General features: G+C 41.0%; 2 protein-coding genes across 2 annotated transcripts; both read right to left on the bottom strand.

Annotated features, from left to right (window-relative positions):
* Window positions 1-3786: 3786 nt before the first annotated feature.
* On the bottom strand, window positions 3787-6153 carry LOC135481094 (uncharacterized). Its single transcript, XM_064761026.1, has 4 exons — window positions 6061-6153; window positions 5541-5705; window positions 4475-4521; window positions 3787-3970 (listed from the first exon to the last, which is right to left on the bottom strand). Exons 1-4 carry the CDS (start codon window positions 6143-6145, stop codon window positions 3872-3874), a joined length of 396 nt encoding a protein of 131 aa, XP_064617096.1. The 5' UTR covers window positions 6146-6153; the 3' UTR covers window positions 3787-3871.
* A 6100-nt stretch (window positions 6154-12253) lies between these two features.
* LOC135481075 (uncharacterized) lies at window positions 12254-15326 on the bottom strand. Its single transcript, XM_064761006.1, has 4 exons — window positions 15201-15326; window positions 14680-14844; window positions 13646-13692; window positions 12254-12550 (listed from the first exon to the last, which is right to left on the bottom strand). Exons 1-4 carry the CDS (start codon window positions 15283-15285, stop codon window positions 12452-12454), a joined length of 396 nt encoding a protein of 131 aa, XP_064617076.1. The 5' UTR covers window positions 15286-15326; the 3' UTR covers window positions 12254-12451.
* Between the last annotated feature and the right edge of the window lie 769 nt (window positions 15327-16095).

Genomic DNA, 16095 nt, shown 5'->3' with positions numbered 1-16095 from the left:
ACTGGTATGGCTGTCATATCTGGTGTCAATATTCTTTGTGACTCGTATGGCTGTCATATCTGGTGCCAGTATAATGTGACTGGTATGGCTGTAATATCTGGTCATAGTATACTTTGTGGCTGTTATCTGTCATATTTAGTGCTGGTATATTGCAATTGGTATAGCTGTCATGTCTGGTGCCAGTATACTGTGAATGGTATGGCTGTCACATCTGGTGCCAATATATTTTCTAACTGATATCGCTGTCATATCTGGTGCCAGTATACTGTGACTAGTATGGCTGTCATATCAGGAGCCAGTATGCTGTGACTTGTATGGCTGTCATATCTGGTTCCAGTATACTGTGACTGATATGGCTGTCATATCTTGTGCCAGTATATTTTGTGACTGTTATGGCTGTCATATCTGAAGCCATTGTACTGTGACTGGTATGGCTGTCATATCTGGTCCTAGTATCTTTTGTGACTGTCATCTGTCATATCTGGAGCCAGTATGCTGTGACTAGTATGGCTGTCAAATCCGGTGCCAGAACACTGTGACTGGTATGGCTGTCATATCTGGTGCAAGAATACTGTGACTGGTATGGCTGTCATATCTAGTGACAGTATACTGTGAATGGTGTGGCTATCATATCTGGTGACATTATACTGTGACGGGTATGGCTGTCATATCTAGTGACAGTATACTGTGAATGGTGTGGCTATCATATCTGGTGACATTATACTGTGAATGGTATGGCTGTCATATCTGGCGCCAGTATGCTGTGACGGGTATGGCTGTCATATCTGGTGCCCGTATACTGTGACTGGTATGGTTGTCATATCTGGTCCTAGTATACTTTGTGACTGTTATCTGTCATATCTGGTGCCAGTATATTGTGACTGGTATGGCGGTCATATCTGTTGCCAGTATACTTTGACTGGTATGACTCTCAAATCTGGTGCCAGTATACTGTAGCTGGTATGGCTGTTATATCTGCAGCCAGTATGCTTTGACTTGTATGGCCGTCATATCTGGTGCCAGAATACTGTGACTGGTATGGCTGTCATATCTGGTGCCTGTATATTTTGTGACTGTTATGTTGTCATATCTTGTGCCATTGTATTGTAACTGACATCGCCGTCATATCTGGCCCTAATATACTTTGTGACTGTTATCTGTCATATCTGGAGCCAGTATGATGGGACTGGTATGTCTGTCATATTGGATGCCAGAATACTATGACTGGTATGGCTGTCATATCTGGTGCCAGTGTACTGTGATTGGTATGGCGGTCTTATCTGGTCCTAGTATACTTTGTGACCGTTATCTGTTATATCTGGTGCCAGTATATTGTGACTGGCATGGCTGTCATATCTGGTGCCAATATACTTTGTGACTGTTATATCTGTTATATCTAGTCCCAGTTTACTGTGACTGGTATGGCTGTCATATCAGGAGCCAGTATACTGTGACTGGTATGGCTGTTATATCTGGTGCCAGTATACTGTGGCTGTTGTATCTGGTGCCAGTATACTGTAACTGGTAATGCTGTCATATCTGGTGCCAGTATACTGTGACTTGTATGGCTGTCATTTCAGAAGCCAGTCTGCTGTGACTGGTATGGCTGTCATATCTGGCGACAGTATACTGTGGCTGTTGTATCTGGTGCCAGTATACTGTAACTGGTAATGCTGTCATATCTGGTGCCAGTATACTGTGACTTGTATGGCTGCCATTTCAGAAGCCAGTCTGCTGTGACTGGTATGGCTGTCATATCTGGTGCCAGTATATTTTGTGACTGCTATGGGTGTCATATCTTGTGCCTTTGTACTGTGACTAGTATGGCTGTCATATCTGGTCCTAGTATACTTTTTGACTGTTATCTCTCATATCTTGAACCAGTATGCTGTGACTGGTATGGCTGTCATATCTGCTGCCACTATACTGTAAATGGTATGGCTGTCATATCTGGTGCCAGTATACTGTAACTGGTAATGCTGTCATATCTTGTGCCAATATACTGTGACTTGTATGGCTGTCATATTAGGAGCCAGTATGCTTTGACTGGTATAGCTGTCATATCTGGCGCCAGTATACTGTAACTGGTATGGCTGTCATATCTGGTGCCAATATCCTCTGACTTGTATGGCTGTCATATCAGGAGCCAGTATTCTGTGACTAGTATGGGTGTCATAACTGGTGCCAGTATACTGTGACTGGCATGGCTGTCATATCTGGTGCCAATATACTGTGACTGTTATCTGTCATATCTGGAACCAGCATACTGTGACTGGTATGGCTGTTATATCTGGTCCCAGTATACTGTAACTGGTATTGCTGTCATATCTGGTGCCAGTATACTGTGAATTGTATGGCTGTCATATTAGGAGCCAGTATGCTGTGACTGGTATGGCTGTCATGTATGGTGCCAGAATACTGTGACTAGTATGGCTGTCATATCTGGTGCCAGTATATTTTGTGACTGTTATGGCTGTCATATCTTGTGCCATTGTACTGTGACTAGTATGGCTGTCATATCTGGTCCTAGTATACTTTGTGACTCTTATTTGTCATATTTGGGGCCAGTATGCTGTGACTGGTATGGCTATCATATCTGGTGCCAGAATACTGTGACTCGTATGGCTGTCATATCTGGTGCCAGAATACTGTGACCGGTATGGCTGTCATATCTGGTGCCAGTATTCTTTGACTGGTATGGCTGTCATATCTGGTCCTAGTATACTTTGTGACTGTTATCTGTCATATCTGGTGCCAGTATATTGTGAATGGTATGGCTATCATATCTTTTGTCCGTGTACCGCGACTGGTATGACTGTCATATCTGGTCCCAGTATACTGTGAGTAATATGGCTGTCATATCTGGTGCCAGTATTCTGTGACCGGTATGGTGATTCCCCATCACTGTGAGGAGTATGCGTTCAAAGATGGCTGTTTGAGTTCGAGTTTATTGGGGACAGGAATCTATGGCTGAGACGACTATAACCACGGACAGACACATGATTTGGCGGCCAACAATAGTGTACTGAAGCCATCACAGTAAGTACAGAGGTGTTCAAGGTAAGCTTGTGGATCAAGACAGGGCTGTGATAGTATACGTAATCACAGCCATACAGAACTAGGCTGTCATATCTGATGCCAGTATTCTGTGACTGGTATGGCTCTCATATCTGGTTTCGGTATATTGTGACATATTTGTTGCCAGTATTATTGTGACTGATCTAGTTGTCACATCTGGTTTTGGTATATTGTGACTGGAATGGCTGTCATATATGGTTTCGGTATACTGTAACTGGTATGGTTGTCAAAACTCACGGTAATAATACCATATTACCGTGACTGGTCTGGTTGTCATATCTGGTTTCGGTATACCTTGACTGGTATAGTTGCCATATCTGGTGCCAATATTACTGTGACTGTTCTGGTTGTCATATCTGGTCGCAGTATACTGTGACTGACCTGGTTGTCATATCTGGATTCGGTATACTGTGACTGGTACATCTGTCATATCTGGTTTCAGTATACCGTGACTAGATAAGACATCATGTTTGGTGTCTTCGGTTTGCTGTTCCAAAGCGGCAAGTATGTCCGCAGGGTGTACACAGACGATCGTAATGTGAATAAAATAATGCTAAAAGAACACTAATGAATTAAATGGGCAGACAACACACACATAATGAAATGGGGACGTTTATCATTCAGCATACAAAAAAATCAGCAGTTTACGATTCCACCATCCTGATAGTATCTCACATCAGAATCCACAGTCACAAAATTTACTCATCCATTTTCGCTTCGATAAAACATATGCCACTTTGTGGGTAAAATTGCAATTGCTATAGGCTAATTTATGAACTGATAAGGAACGTTGTTAGCCGAAGATCGAAGCGTGGATGTGTTGACAGGCTTTAGGTTCGTGTTTCGGGTGATGGGCGCCGTGCAGGTGGTAATTTTCGTATTTCTTGAAGAGCTGAAAGAAAATATCCAAAGGGCTTTGTTATTAAAAAAATTTCCTAATCAGATTAATATTTAACATCGGGAGTTGGGTTATCTACCAAAACAAGAAGATATTGAATATCTACCACCTTGGTTGAGAAACTCAAGCAACGAACCCTGACTGTGATCAGAGCCTCTCAGCTCTGATTGGCTCTCCGTGGCTTGGGATGCGTTTAAGTTTCCCTGCCTTTACATGGTAACAGTCGCACGTAGAGAAAATTTGCATGGAAGGAATACATAGTGTTGTGCGCAAGTCATAATAAAGAAAGCTAACTAATCAGACCATGTTGTTATATTCGGCAGTTTTTAACAGTTCAGCTCCCAGATCGCCTGCTGTTCGCCATGCTGATAACGCGAAACAGACGATATCCAACACTCAACCTTGCCAAATTTACAGCGTCTTCAGATACGCCGAAGCACTCGTGTGGTGTGCACTGAGGGACAAATATTATTCTCAGATCTGTAAACGGTGTCTTACCTGTACCCAAAACGCTACAAATTCACTTTCAACCACATTACCATCATCTGCAAAATAAACACCAAACCACTTAAACAGTTGTAAGGCCTATAATTCTTGACGGAACACAACAGAATTCATGGTAACAAAAGAGACATGGACTGGACATTTGCAATAACCGTAATATGATTTCTCGGAAAACTTGAAAAAAGTGTAAGCATTTTTCACACGAAGCAAGTTTCAGCTAGCGGGCTAGAGCGAGTCTTTTGCGAGCATGTTGCGACGTATATAGTCGTGTGGTGTGAGAACAACGCTCTCAGTTGGTTTCGTGTGAGACATGCATAAATGAAGAAAGTGCGCTGTACACAGCGAGTAATCTGTTCACAAAGTTCAATGGAAAAACAGTACCAGTTGAAAAAATTGTTTTATACATTTGTTCAGTGTCATGAGCTGTACTCAAGAGTATTTCATCTTTCATTGGTCAGCTGATTTAAGCGTGATAACCGGGCGGAGATTAAAACTAAATTAAAACTTATTTCAGAGAGGACCAATTCTTAACTCCAAAATGATCAATTCCTATTTCAAAAGTGGTATTTCATTCACAACAGGCACTTATTCGAAAAATGGTTTATACATGTACTTGTACTGAAGTGAGTGTACAAATTGTTCGGTGAAGGCATCACTGATTCACAAATATAGTTGTATTGATTAATTGGTGTTTACGAAGTATTCAATTAGATAATTTATTTTCTTTATTTGTTGGGTTTTTTTGTACCGTACTCAAGAATGTTTCAAAATTTTAGTAGTCAGATAACCCGGTGAAACTTAATTTCCCACGACTTGAGAAACCATTATTTCACATAGCGTTTTGATTGGTCGGTTACGTTGGAGGAAATTAACTTTCCCCCGCCTCAGTAGAATAGTTTTTTTCTCTCTCTTTTTTTCGATGGCTTAAACATAATAATTATAAAACTATGTCACTTTCGCCGTTCCGTAGGGAGAAGAAGAAAAAAAGAAAGAAAAAATGAGGAGAAGTGAAACATAAGTGGACATAAAGTAGACACTAAGAGACAAGAACATTTCCTACTGTTTGTGTCCATTCTATAGGACAAACTCTCAATGTCATGCATGTCCAAATGGTGATCGTTGTCAGTGTCGTACTCGTCGAAGAGCGCATGTGCAAAATTTCCTAGATCCGGATGGACGTTGTATTGGTAGCATGCGTACTCCAGTCTTTCAATTCTTCCATCTCCTGAAACAGAAAAAGACAGGCGTTTAAATAAACGTTAATACGTCTGCGAGTGAAAAAATATTTTAAACTCCAACATGAATGACTACAGCATAGGCAGTGAAACTAGAGTAGTGACAATATGATAGTTGACAGATGGTCACATGTAACGGAACGGATGAGGCATGGTCTCCTGTCAGTTTACCTCCGTTTAGGATTTTATTTTGACTGTTCATGTAAATGCCTCCTTAGCAGCAATTTACTCGGAATTTACTCTTTAAAAATGGTGTCAAAACTTACAGCGTCATTTAAAAACGCTGTTTTTAATAGGAAACTTGGAAGTTGTCATGACTAAGAAATGTATGTGCGCTATACTTACTGTTAAAGTCAAACTTGACAAAACTGCCCACGGTTTCATTCCTCGACAAGACACCATCTCCATTGTGGTCTTCTGCTTTAAACATACTCGCTGCTGTTTCGTTGTACGGCTTAAAGTCAATCATTCCTTGGCTATATAATAAAAAAGAAAAGAACCATAAGAACTAATTATCAACTTGGTCGCTTACACGTTGTTTCTTTATCACACAGGACCTACATTAAAGCATTCGGGCAGTAAGCTATTAACAGTTATAGATATTTAGGGGAGGGGGGAAGAGACGGAGGGAACTGGAAACCCACAGAGGAAGGCAGTTTACAAGAGGTGAGAAAAACATAATTTCTTAATTAGCCAATACGTTAACAGATTTTTATTGTAAGTATACGTAGTACACGTTGTATAAGGGTTACGTAACATTGTAACAGTTATTGATTTATTTCTTATTTTGTTTATTTTATTCGTTTATTTATTTAATAGGAGTTTAATGTCACACGGAAGAACTTTTCACTTGTACAATCAATCCCATATGGTCAGGTAAATCCGAGTAACCTTGGTTTTCTACACACACATATGTCCTACAAATGGACAGGTGCAAACATATTAAATTGGCAGGTGCAATAAAATTTACTCCACATCATCTATATACAGTGCACGAGTACAGACGTGGGCCGGGGGTGGAGTGGGGGGAGGGGGGGCGTGAATTAAGGTACAGTAGTAAGGAGCGTTGTCTGACTACCCCCTGTGAGGAGCCTCGCGGTCACCCAGAAGTTTCGTGCCAAGCGGGTCACCGGGTGTCGAGAGAAGGAAGCACAAGCACGGAATCGGAGTGGTCAAAATCTGTTTGGACTCAAGGCTTGTGCCACCCCTGGGCATTAACCAGAATGCTTGCCATCCTAGAACATTGGTGTCAGAAGTGAAAATATACTGTGGAGCGAAGCGAAGTCTTACCCACAAGCCAAAGTGACGAGGGCGGCGAAAACCAAAACTGTATACATTCTGTCTGTCGGCTTGGAGAATTAATTCTAAAGATATGAGAAACTTTCCCTTTTTTATATCGAGCAGAAAGAGGCTTATCTGCACCAGTACTACCTACGTACACACGATAAGGCTTTCCACGCCGATAAATATGTGACAGGGTGAAGGCGCTTGGTCAGATATAGCACAGGCACTACAGCTTGTCTGCAGAGAAGGACTAATCATGAATTTTGGAAATTTAGGTATATTTTCAAAATTCGAAAAAATAAACATGTACACGAACGATGCTAGTGGGATTTCTTGGCTGGACGGTAAAGGACTCCTGGCTTATCACGTCTTCACCCTCCTTCCACACCCGCTCTTTCGATACGACTATAACTTCAATGCCCGATAATGCTTCATATGTGCTTGCTATTCAGTGTCGTTCCGGATAACCTTATGAATTGATATGAAGATATTTTATTGTATTCTAATCAGTGGCATTGGGAACAATTTCTCACAACTTACTAGTTCCTTTCCTAAATAAATATAATTTAACAATTTTGTGCAAAATTCAAATGCTACAGGATTAAAGATACTCTTGCAATATATCCAAATATGCATTATAATTTATGCAGGTACGTTTTATATTCACGCATAGATATGTCCAATACTCGTGTAGATATATGTGCAGTATTCCCATAGGAAATCCATGCAAACCACCAAGATCGTTTTCACAGCTATGTTTTAAATTTTCCATTCGTATTTTTTTCTTCAGGTCTTCAAGAAATACGAACATCATCACGTGAACGGTGCACATCACCCGACAAACACGCACGCATGCGCTCATGGAAACTTAACGGAGGTACACGAAGCTATAAATGTGTCATTTCAGGTCATAGAGAATTTGTGAGAACTTTTTGTTCTGTAAGGATTCGTATCCATTGTAACCACGTCACTGTATGGACGTATGGTGTGGTTTGGATGGTTGGTGCCCTCAGTAGAATAATATGCGCCACAACAATACATTATTAATTTTCAGATCTGGAATAGCTTGTACACACTTGTTTATTTTAGTCACGTAAAATCTATTTATTCTGCTTAAATGATTTTATACTCGAACGTTTTATAATCGTCGAACAAGCGAACACGTGAGTCTTTGATTGCTTATTGTCACAATGACCCCACGAAGAGAGAGCGGGGGAATCTTCAAATCCCCTGTCCGTCCGGAATTGATTATCGTCTTTGTTTGATAGGAGTTTAACGTAGGTTGTATCGCGATGTTGTCTCCTTTTAGCTGACTGAGCCCAGTGTCGATATATTTATAGCACCGCATCCCTGAAACAAAACACCAGGCACAACATCCCACCTAGTGACATTATCCTGAGAGGACATTTTGCTACCTCGCTGTTTCGCACCGCCTCCTCGCATCGCTACCTCGCTACTTTGTTACCTCCCTTCAATACCTCGCTGTCTCGCCCTGTATTAGAACGTTCGAGGTAGCGAGATGTCCCCTATCGGCTTCCATAGACCAGTACATGGCCTATTCCTCACATGCGTACCGATGTTAATGTCTTAGTTATGACTCGATTCGGGTTTTAAAAATGGCTCTGCCATTTATGAGGCAGACGCTCTGTCTGAAAAATGGCTCTGCCATTTATGAGGCAGACGCTCTGTCCACTACGCCACACCGCAGCTGACTGCAGCGACGAAACGCGCACCTCTGGTGTCCGAGATATAACATCTAACATTACCAGTTTGGAGCATTAAAGGCAATCGTAATGCATTCTGATTGGCTGGCAATGGACTATCAGTTAAGCAAATAATATGGTTTGACCTAAACGTGCAATCACACACAATTGCATTTTGCGATGAAGCATAGACTCCAGATACATCATAGACACATTATACAAAATGATGGGAAAGGACATTAGGCAAAATCTGAAAATTGGTATTATGTTTACCTATAGGTCCATTTGATTTATACGTGACTAAAATTTGATTGGTGTTTTATGCAGTTCTCAAGAATATTTCATTTATTGGACGGTAACCAGCATTATGGTTGTAGGAAACCGAGCAGAGCCCGGAGAAACTTACAACCATTCGCAGGTTGCTTGCAAACCTTCGCATGTACGGTCGTGACGCTTTGAAAAGTTAACACCTGATGAGATAGTTTTCTCGACAAATGATGAAAATATACGAACGTTTTGAAATGTTAAGCAAGCATACTCATCTGCATACAAGATAACTTACCTGTTGAAAGTAGCTGTGGAATTTAATGCTTGACCTTGCAGAAAATGATTGGTCCTAGTATAGGTCTAACTTTGGATGTTTAGAAAATTGCCTATAGCAAACCTAAGAGATAACAGAGTTACAAAGATTAGATGTATGTATTAAGTTTGAATGTACCTGTCATTCAGACATGTACATGTATACGTAGAATGCATGCAGAAATATATGGGATACATCACGGGATACATACATGCCTGCTAAGCCCAAATAACAATCTAGTCATCAAATCAGACATTGGTATACCAGACATCAACCATCGTGGAATTTCCTGGTCAATAATCCCAAGATCAATTCCCAAAGCACTTCAAAAATGTATACTTTCTGAAAGAACTAAGAAAGTATACAGGATACGAAATCAGGATAGAACCATGCAAAGAGAAATGATAATAATGTTGGAAAAACGCAAGGAATTTTCTAGGCAAATGAACGAAATCAGGACCTAAATTATGCACAAAGTTTAGACCAGTGGGAAAGATGTCTTCAGATCAGCGCACGTTGTCTGAAAGACTGTTTTTTCCCCGGAGGTTGATATGCAAATCGTACACTCCTGTCTAAGAACAACCGTTACAGTTAGGCATATTGTTTCATACTAATGCTTAATCAAGTTTGTTTAAAGCGCTAGCTCGTTGCAACTATTAGATCCTTGTCCACCGATTTCGTGTGTTCTTAGCAGGTCTTACGGCTTTGGCTTTAAGTATTTAGGTTTGTCAAGTGTCAAGCGAAGGTCACTGGTTTCCTCCGGGCACACCGGGTTTACTCAGGGATCATCGGTTTCCTTCAGACACACCGCTTTCCTCCCGGAAATCTTCTTTACAAAAATATTTGACGCTGCATGTCTGGAATCCTACTACTGAAGCACAGAATTACCGGTCAGAATTTTGTACTTATAATGCACATATTGAGGAATTTAATTTGGGTTACAGTTTTAGGCTAAAACCCCAAATCGCTTTGTGAATTAGGCCACATGTCATTCTGCTGTCAGCATCCTGTCACAAGTGTCTCAGGTGTGATTATTAGTATACTAGTTGTTAGAATACTGTGACTTACATAGGTGTCACATACGATGTCTGTATTCTGTGACTTTTATGGTGCCAATATACTGAGACGGTTATCGCTGTCATATCTGGTGCCAGTATGCAGTGACTGGCATGGCTGTCATATCTGGTGCCTGTGTACCTTGTGAGACTGTGGCTGGTATAGCTGTCATATCTGGTTTCGGTATATTGTGACTGGTATGACTGTCATATCTGGTGCCAGTATACTGTGACTGATATGGCTGTCATATCTGGTGCCAGTATTCTCTGACTGGTATCGCTTCCATTTCTGGTTGCAGTATACAGCCCTGTCTCAGTGATTTCCCTCACTGTGAGGAGTATGCATTCATAGATGGCGATTGAGAGTTTATTCAGTTTCTACCAGGGTCACCCGTCTGGAACCGATAGCTGCAGCGAGTATGAGAACAGACACATAATTTGTCGACCAACAGTAGCGTGTGGAAGCCAGCACAGGAAGTACAGAAGTATTCAAGGTTCTGCATCAAGACAGGGCTGTGATAGTATACGTAATCACAGCCCTACAGAACTAGGCCGTCATATCTGATGACAACTTACTGTGACTGGTATGATTGTCATATCTGCTTGCAGTACACTGTGGCTGGTATGGCTGTCATATCTGGTTTCGGTATATTGTGACTGGTATGACTGCCATATTTGGTTTCCTTACACTGTGACTGGTATAGTTGGTCTATGTGGTTCCGGTATACTGTGACTGGTATGGTTGGCTTATCTGGTTTCGGTATACTGTGACTGGTATGACCGTCACATCTGGTTGCAGTATACTGTGACTGGTATGGCTGTCATATCTGGCTTCGGTACATTGTGACTTGTATGACTGTCTTATCTGGTTTCTGTATACTGTGACTGGTATGACTGTCACATGTGGTTGCAGTATACTGTGACTGGTATGGCTGTCATATCTGGTTTCGGTATATTGTGACTGGTATGACTACCATAATTGGTTTCCTTACACTGTAACTGGTATGGTTGGTCTATGTGGTTTATGTATACTGTAACTGGTATGGTTGGCTTATCTGATTTCGGTATATTGTGACTGGTATGACTGTCACATCTGGTTGCAGTATACTGTGACTGGTATGGCTGTCATATCTGGTTTCGGTACATTGTGACTTGTATGACTGTCTTATCTGGTTTCTGTATACTGTGACTGGTATGACTGTCACATGTGGTTGCAGTATACTGTGACTGGTTTGGCTGTCATATCTGGTTTCGGTACACTGTGACTGGGATGACTGTCATATCTGGTTTCTGTATACTGTGACTGGTATGACCGTCACATGTGGTTGCAGTACGCTGTGATTGGTATGCCTGTCATATCTGGTTTCGGTATACTGTGACTCGTCTGGTTGTCATATTTGGTTGCAGTATACTGTGACTGATATGACTCATATCTGGTAGCAATATTACTGTGACTGGTATGGCTATCATATCTGGTTGCAGTATGCTGTGACTGGTATGGTTGGCTTGTCTCGTTTCGGTATACTATGACTGGTATGACCGTCATATTTGGTTGCAGTTTATATCTGGTTTCGGTATACTGTGACTGGTATGACTACCATATCTGGTTGTGACTGGTATCGCTGTCATGTGTGGTTTCTCTATACAGTGACTGGTATGGCTGTAATATCTGGTTTCGGTATACTGTGACTCGCCTGGTTGTCATATTTGGTAGCAATATTACTGTGGCTGGTATGACCGTCTTATCTGCTTTTAGCATACTGTGACTAGATAAGACATCATGTTTGGTGTGTCCGGTTTGCTGTTCCAATGTTGCAGCACCATAAGTATATCCACAGGGTGTACACAGACTATCGTAATGTGAATAAAATAATGCTAAAAACACTAATAAGTTAAATGAGCAGACAACACACACATAATGAAATGGGGACGTTTATCATCCAGCATAGACAAAAAATCAGCAGTTTACGATTACACCGCCCTGATACTATCTCACATCAGAATCCACAGTCACAAAATTTATTCATCCATTGTCGCATCGGTTAAACATATGCCACTTTGTGGGTAAAATTGCAATTGCTATAGGCTAATTTATGAACTGACAAGGAACGTTGTTAGCCGATGAGCCCACCGTGGATGTGTTGACAGGCTTTAGGTTCGTGTTTCGGGTGATGGGCACCGTGGATGTGATAATTTTCGTATTTCTTGAAGAGCTGAAAGAAAATATCCAAATGGTTTTATTGTTGAAATAATTTCCTAATCAGATTAATATTTAACATTTTACAACGGGAGCTAGGTGACTTCAAAATAACATTTTTAATTTCTATTTACCCTAAACTTTGAATGAATGGGGACGACTTTACAGCACATCAGCAGTATTTCAGCCATTCCCTTAAGCTACGTACCTCATTCCCATAGGTTACTCACCCCATTCCCATAAGTTACTCATCCCATTCCCATAAGTTACCCACCAAAAACAAGAAGACATTGAATATCTAGCACCTTGTTGAGAAACTCAAGAACAAAACCCGACTGTGATTAAAGCCTCTCAACTCTGATTGGCTCTCCGTCACTTGGGATGCGTTTACGTTTTCGTATCTTTACATGGTAACAGTCGCACGTAGAGAAAATTGGCATGGAAGGAATACATAGTCTTGTACGCAAGTCTTAAGGAGAAATGCCAACTAATCAGACCATGTTGTTATATTCGGAAGTTCTGCTCATCGCCATGCGGATAACGCGAGACAGACGATATCCTACGAGACTACGCTCAACCTCGCAAAATTTACAACGTTGTAGGAGACGCTGACAGATATCCTACGGCACTGCGCCTAAAACTGGTACATTTACAGCGTTGTACGAGACACCGCCATAGGATATCCTACGAGACTACGCCCAGCCTGGCCAAATTTACAACGTTGTAGGAGACGCTGACAGATATCCTACGGGACTGCGCCTAAAACTGGTACATTTACAGCGTTGTACGAGACACCGCCATAGGATATCCTACGGGACTGCGCCCAAAACTGGTACATTTACAGCGATGTACGAGACACCGTCATAGGATATCCTACGAGACTACGCCCAGCCTGGCCAAATTTACAGCTTTGTATGAGACGCTGACAGATATCCTACGAGACTACGCCCAGCCTGGCCAAATTTACAACGTTGTAGGAGAGGCTGACAGACCATATTTTGCGAGACTACGCCCAACCTTGCCAACTTTAACCGTCGTCAGAGACGCCGAAGCACTCGTATGGTGTGCATTGAGGGACATATTATTCTCAAATCTGTAAACGGTGTCTTACCTGTACCCAAAACGCCACAAATTCACTTTCAACCACATTACCATCATCTGCAAAAATAAACACCAAACCACGTAAACAGTTGTAAAGCCTATAATTCTTGAAGAAATAAAACAGACTTCATGGTAACGGAATACACATGGACTGGACATTGACAATAACCCTAATATAATTTCTTGGAAAACCTGAAAGTGCGAAGTTAAGCGAGTCCCACACAAAGCGAGTTTCGGCCAGGGGGCTAAAGCGAGCCTTTTGTGAGCATATTGTTACGTATATATTCGCACTCTCAGTTGGTCTTGTGTGAGACACGCTTAAATGAAGAAAGAGCGCTATACACGGCAAGTAATCTCTTCGCAAATCTCAATGGAAAAACAATACCAATGGAAAAAAAACTTTTTTTGTTCATTTCTTCAATGTCATGAGCTGTACTCAAGAGTATTAACTCTACACATGTTCAGTTGATTCAAGCGTGACAGCCGGGCGGACACCGGATGTGTCCACTGCATCTGCTAACGTAACTTTTTTACGTGTGCAGGAACCATTTTTAAAAGATTATGTCTTTAAAGTTTTTAAATGAACACCATTGATGAAATAAAAATTGACCACTTCCACTTTTGAAATAAAGTCATAAAAATTGAAGGCATCACTGATTCACAAATATAGTTGTATTGATTAACTGGCGTTTAACGCCGTATTCAATTAAATAATTTATTTTTTTTATTTGTTTTTTTTATGCGGTACTCAAGAATATTTCAAAATTTTAGAAGTCCGATAACTCCGTGCAAATTAATTTCCCACGACTTGAGAAACCATTATTTTAAATAGCGTTTTGATTGGTCGGTCAAGTTAGGGGAAATTAGCTTTCTCCTGCCTTAGCAGAATAGTTTTTTTTTTCGATGGCTAAATAAATAAGAATTATAAAACTATGTCACTTTCGCCGTTCCGCAGGGAGAAGAGGAAAAAAAGGAAGAAAAATGAGGAGAAGTGAAACATAAGTGGACATAAAGTAGACACTAAGAGACAAGAACATTTCCTACTGTTTGTGTCCATTCTATAGGACAAACTCTCAAGGTCATGCGTGTTCAAATGGTGATCGTTGTCAGTGTCGTACTCGTCGAAGAGAGCATGCGCAAAATTTCCCAGAGCCGGATGGACGTTGTATTGGTAGCATGCGTACTCCAGTCTTTCGATTCTTCCATCTCCTGAAAACAGAAACAGACAGGCGTGTAAATGAACATTAATACGTCTGCGAGTGAAAAATATTTTAAAATCCGATATAAACCTGTCAGTTTACCTCTGTTTAGAATTTTATTTTGACTGTTCATGTAAATGCTTCCTTAGCAGCAATTTACACATCAGTGTCACCTGGCTTAAAGCACAAGTAGGTTTCCTTTCATTTCTGAGGAGACCAAACACTTTATCTTTTGGTTTCAGAATATTCCGAATACGAACTCTTTAAAAATGGTGTCAAAACTTACAGCGTCATTTAAAAACGCTGCTTTTTAATAGGAAACTTGGAAGTTGTCATGAATAACAAAAGTATGTGAGCTTTACTTACCGTTAAAGTCAAACTTGACAAAACTGCCCACGGTTTCATTCCTCGATAAGACACCATCCCCATTCGTGTCTTCTACTTTAAACATGCCCGCTGCTGTTTTATCGTAGGGTTTAAAGTCAATCGTAACTTGGCTGCATAATAAAAAAGAAAAGAACAATAAGAACTAATTATCAATTTGGTCTTTTTGTAAAAGTTACACGTTGTTTCTTTATCACACAGGACCTACATTAAAGCATGCGGGCAGTAAGCTATTAACAGTTATAGATATTTAGGGGAGGGGAGAAGAGACGGAGGGAACTGGAAACCCACAGAGGAAGGCAGTTTACAAGAGGTGAGAAAAACATAATTTCTTAATTAGCCAAAATACTGCAGAGAAGTATCTAAGAAATGTGGACTAATTTAGGTTTTTATTGTAAGTATACGCACTTCACGTTGTATAAGGGTTATGTAACATTGTAACTGTTATTGATTTATTTCTTATTTTGTTTATTTTATTCGTTTATTTATTTAATAGGATTTTAATGTCACACGGAAGAACTTTTCACTTGTACAATCGATCCCATATGGTCAGGTAAATCCGAGTAACCTTGGTTTTCTACACAAACATATGTCCTACAAATGGACAGGTGCAAACATATTAAATTGGCAGGTGCAATAAAATTTACTCCACATCACCTATATACAGTGCACGAGTACAGACGTGGGCCGGGGGTGGAGGGGGGGGGGGGGGGGCGTGAATTAAGGTACAGTAGTAGGGAGCGTTGTCTGACTATCCCCTGTGAGGAGCCTCGCGGTCACCCAGAAGTTTCGTGCCAAGCGGGTCACCAGGTGTCGAGAGAAGCAAGCACAAGCACGGAATCGGAGTGGTCAAAATCTGTTTGGACTCAAGGCTTGT

The sequence above is a fragment of the Liolophura sinensis genome, chromosome 13, assembly GCF_032854445.1.
Source record: "Liolophura sinensis isolate JHLJ2023 chromosome 13, CUHK_Ljap_v2, whole genome shotgun sequence".
NCBI classification, from domain to species: Eukaryota; Metazoa; Mollusca; class Polyplacophora; order Chitonida; family Chitonidae; genus Liolophura; species Liolophura sinensis.
This window is presented reverse-complemented; position numbering and strand designations above follow the sequence as displayed.

Excerpts from the sequence above, each read along its gene's own strand:
- LOC135481094 (XM_064761026.1), bottom strand. The coding sequence starts at position 6,145 with ATGTTTAAAGCAGAAGACCACAATGGAGATGGTGTCTTGTCGAGGAAT. Across the intron at positions 5,706-6,060 it reads TGTCAAGTTTGACTTTAACA|GAGATGGAAGAATTGAAAGA; the intron begins GTAAGTATAGCG and ends TTTCTGTTTCAG. Across the intron at positions 4,522-5,540 it reads CTATAGAATGGACACAAACA|ATGATGGTAATGTGGTTGAA; the intron begins GTAGGAAATGTT and ends TTTATTTTGCAG.
- LOC135481075 (XM_064761006.1), bottom strand. The coding sequence starts at position 15,285 with ATGTTTAAAGTAGAAGACACGAATGGGGATGGTGTCTTATCGAGGAAT. Across the intron at positions 14,845-15,200 it reads TGTCAAGTTTGACTTTAACG|GAGATGGAAGAATCGAAAGA; the intron begins GTAAGTAAAGCT and ends TTCTGTTTTCAG. Across the intron at positions 12,551-13,645 it reads TTGTGGCGTTTTGGGTACAG|CTCTTCAAGAAATACGAAAA; the intron begins GTAAGACACCGT and ends ATTTTCTTTCAG.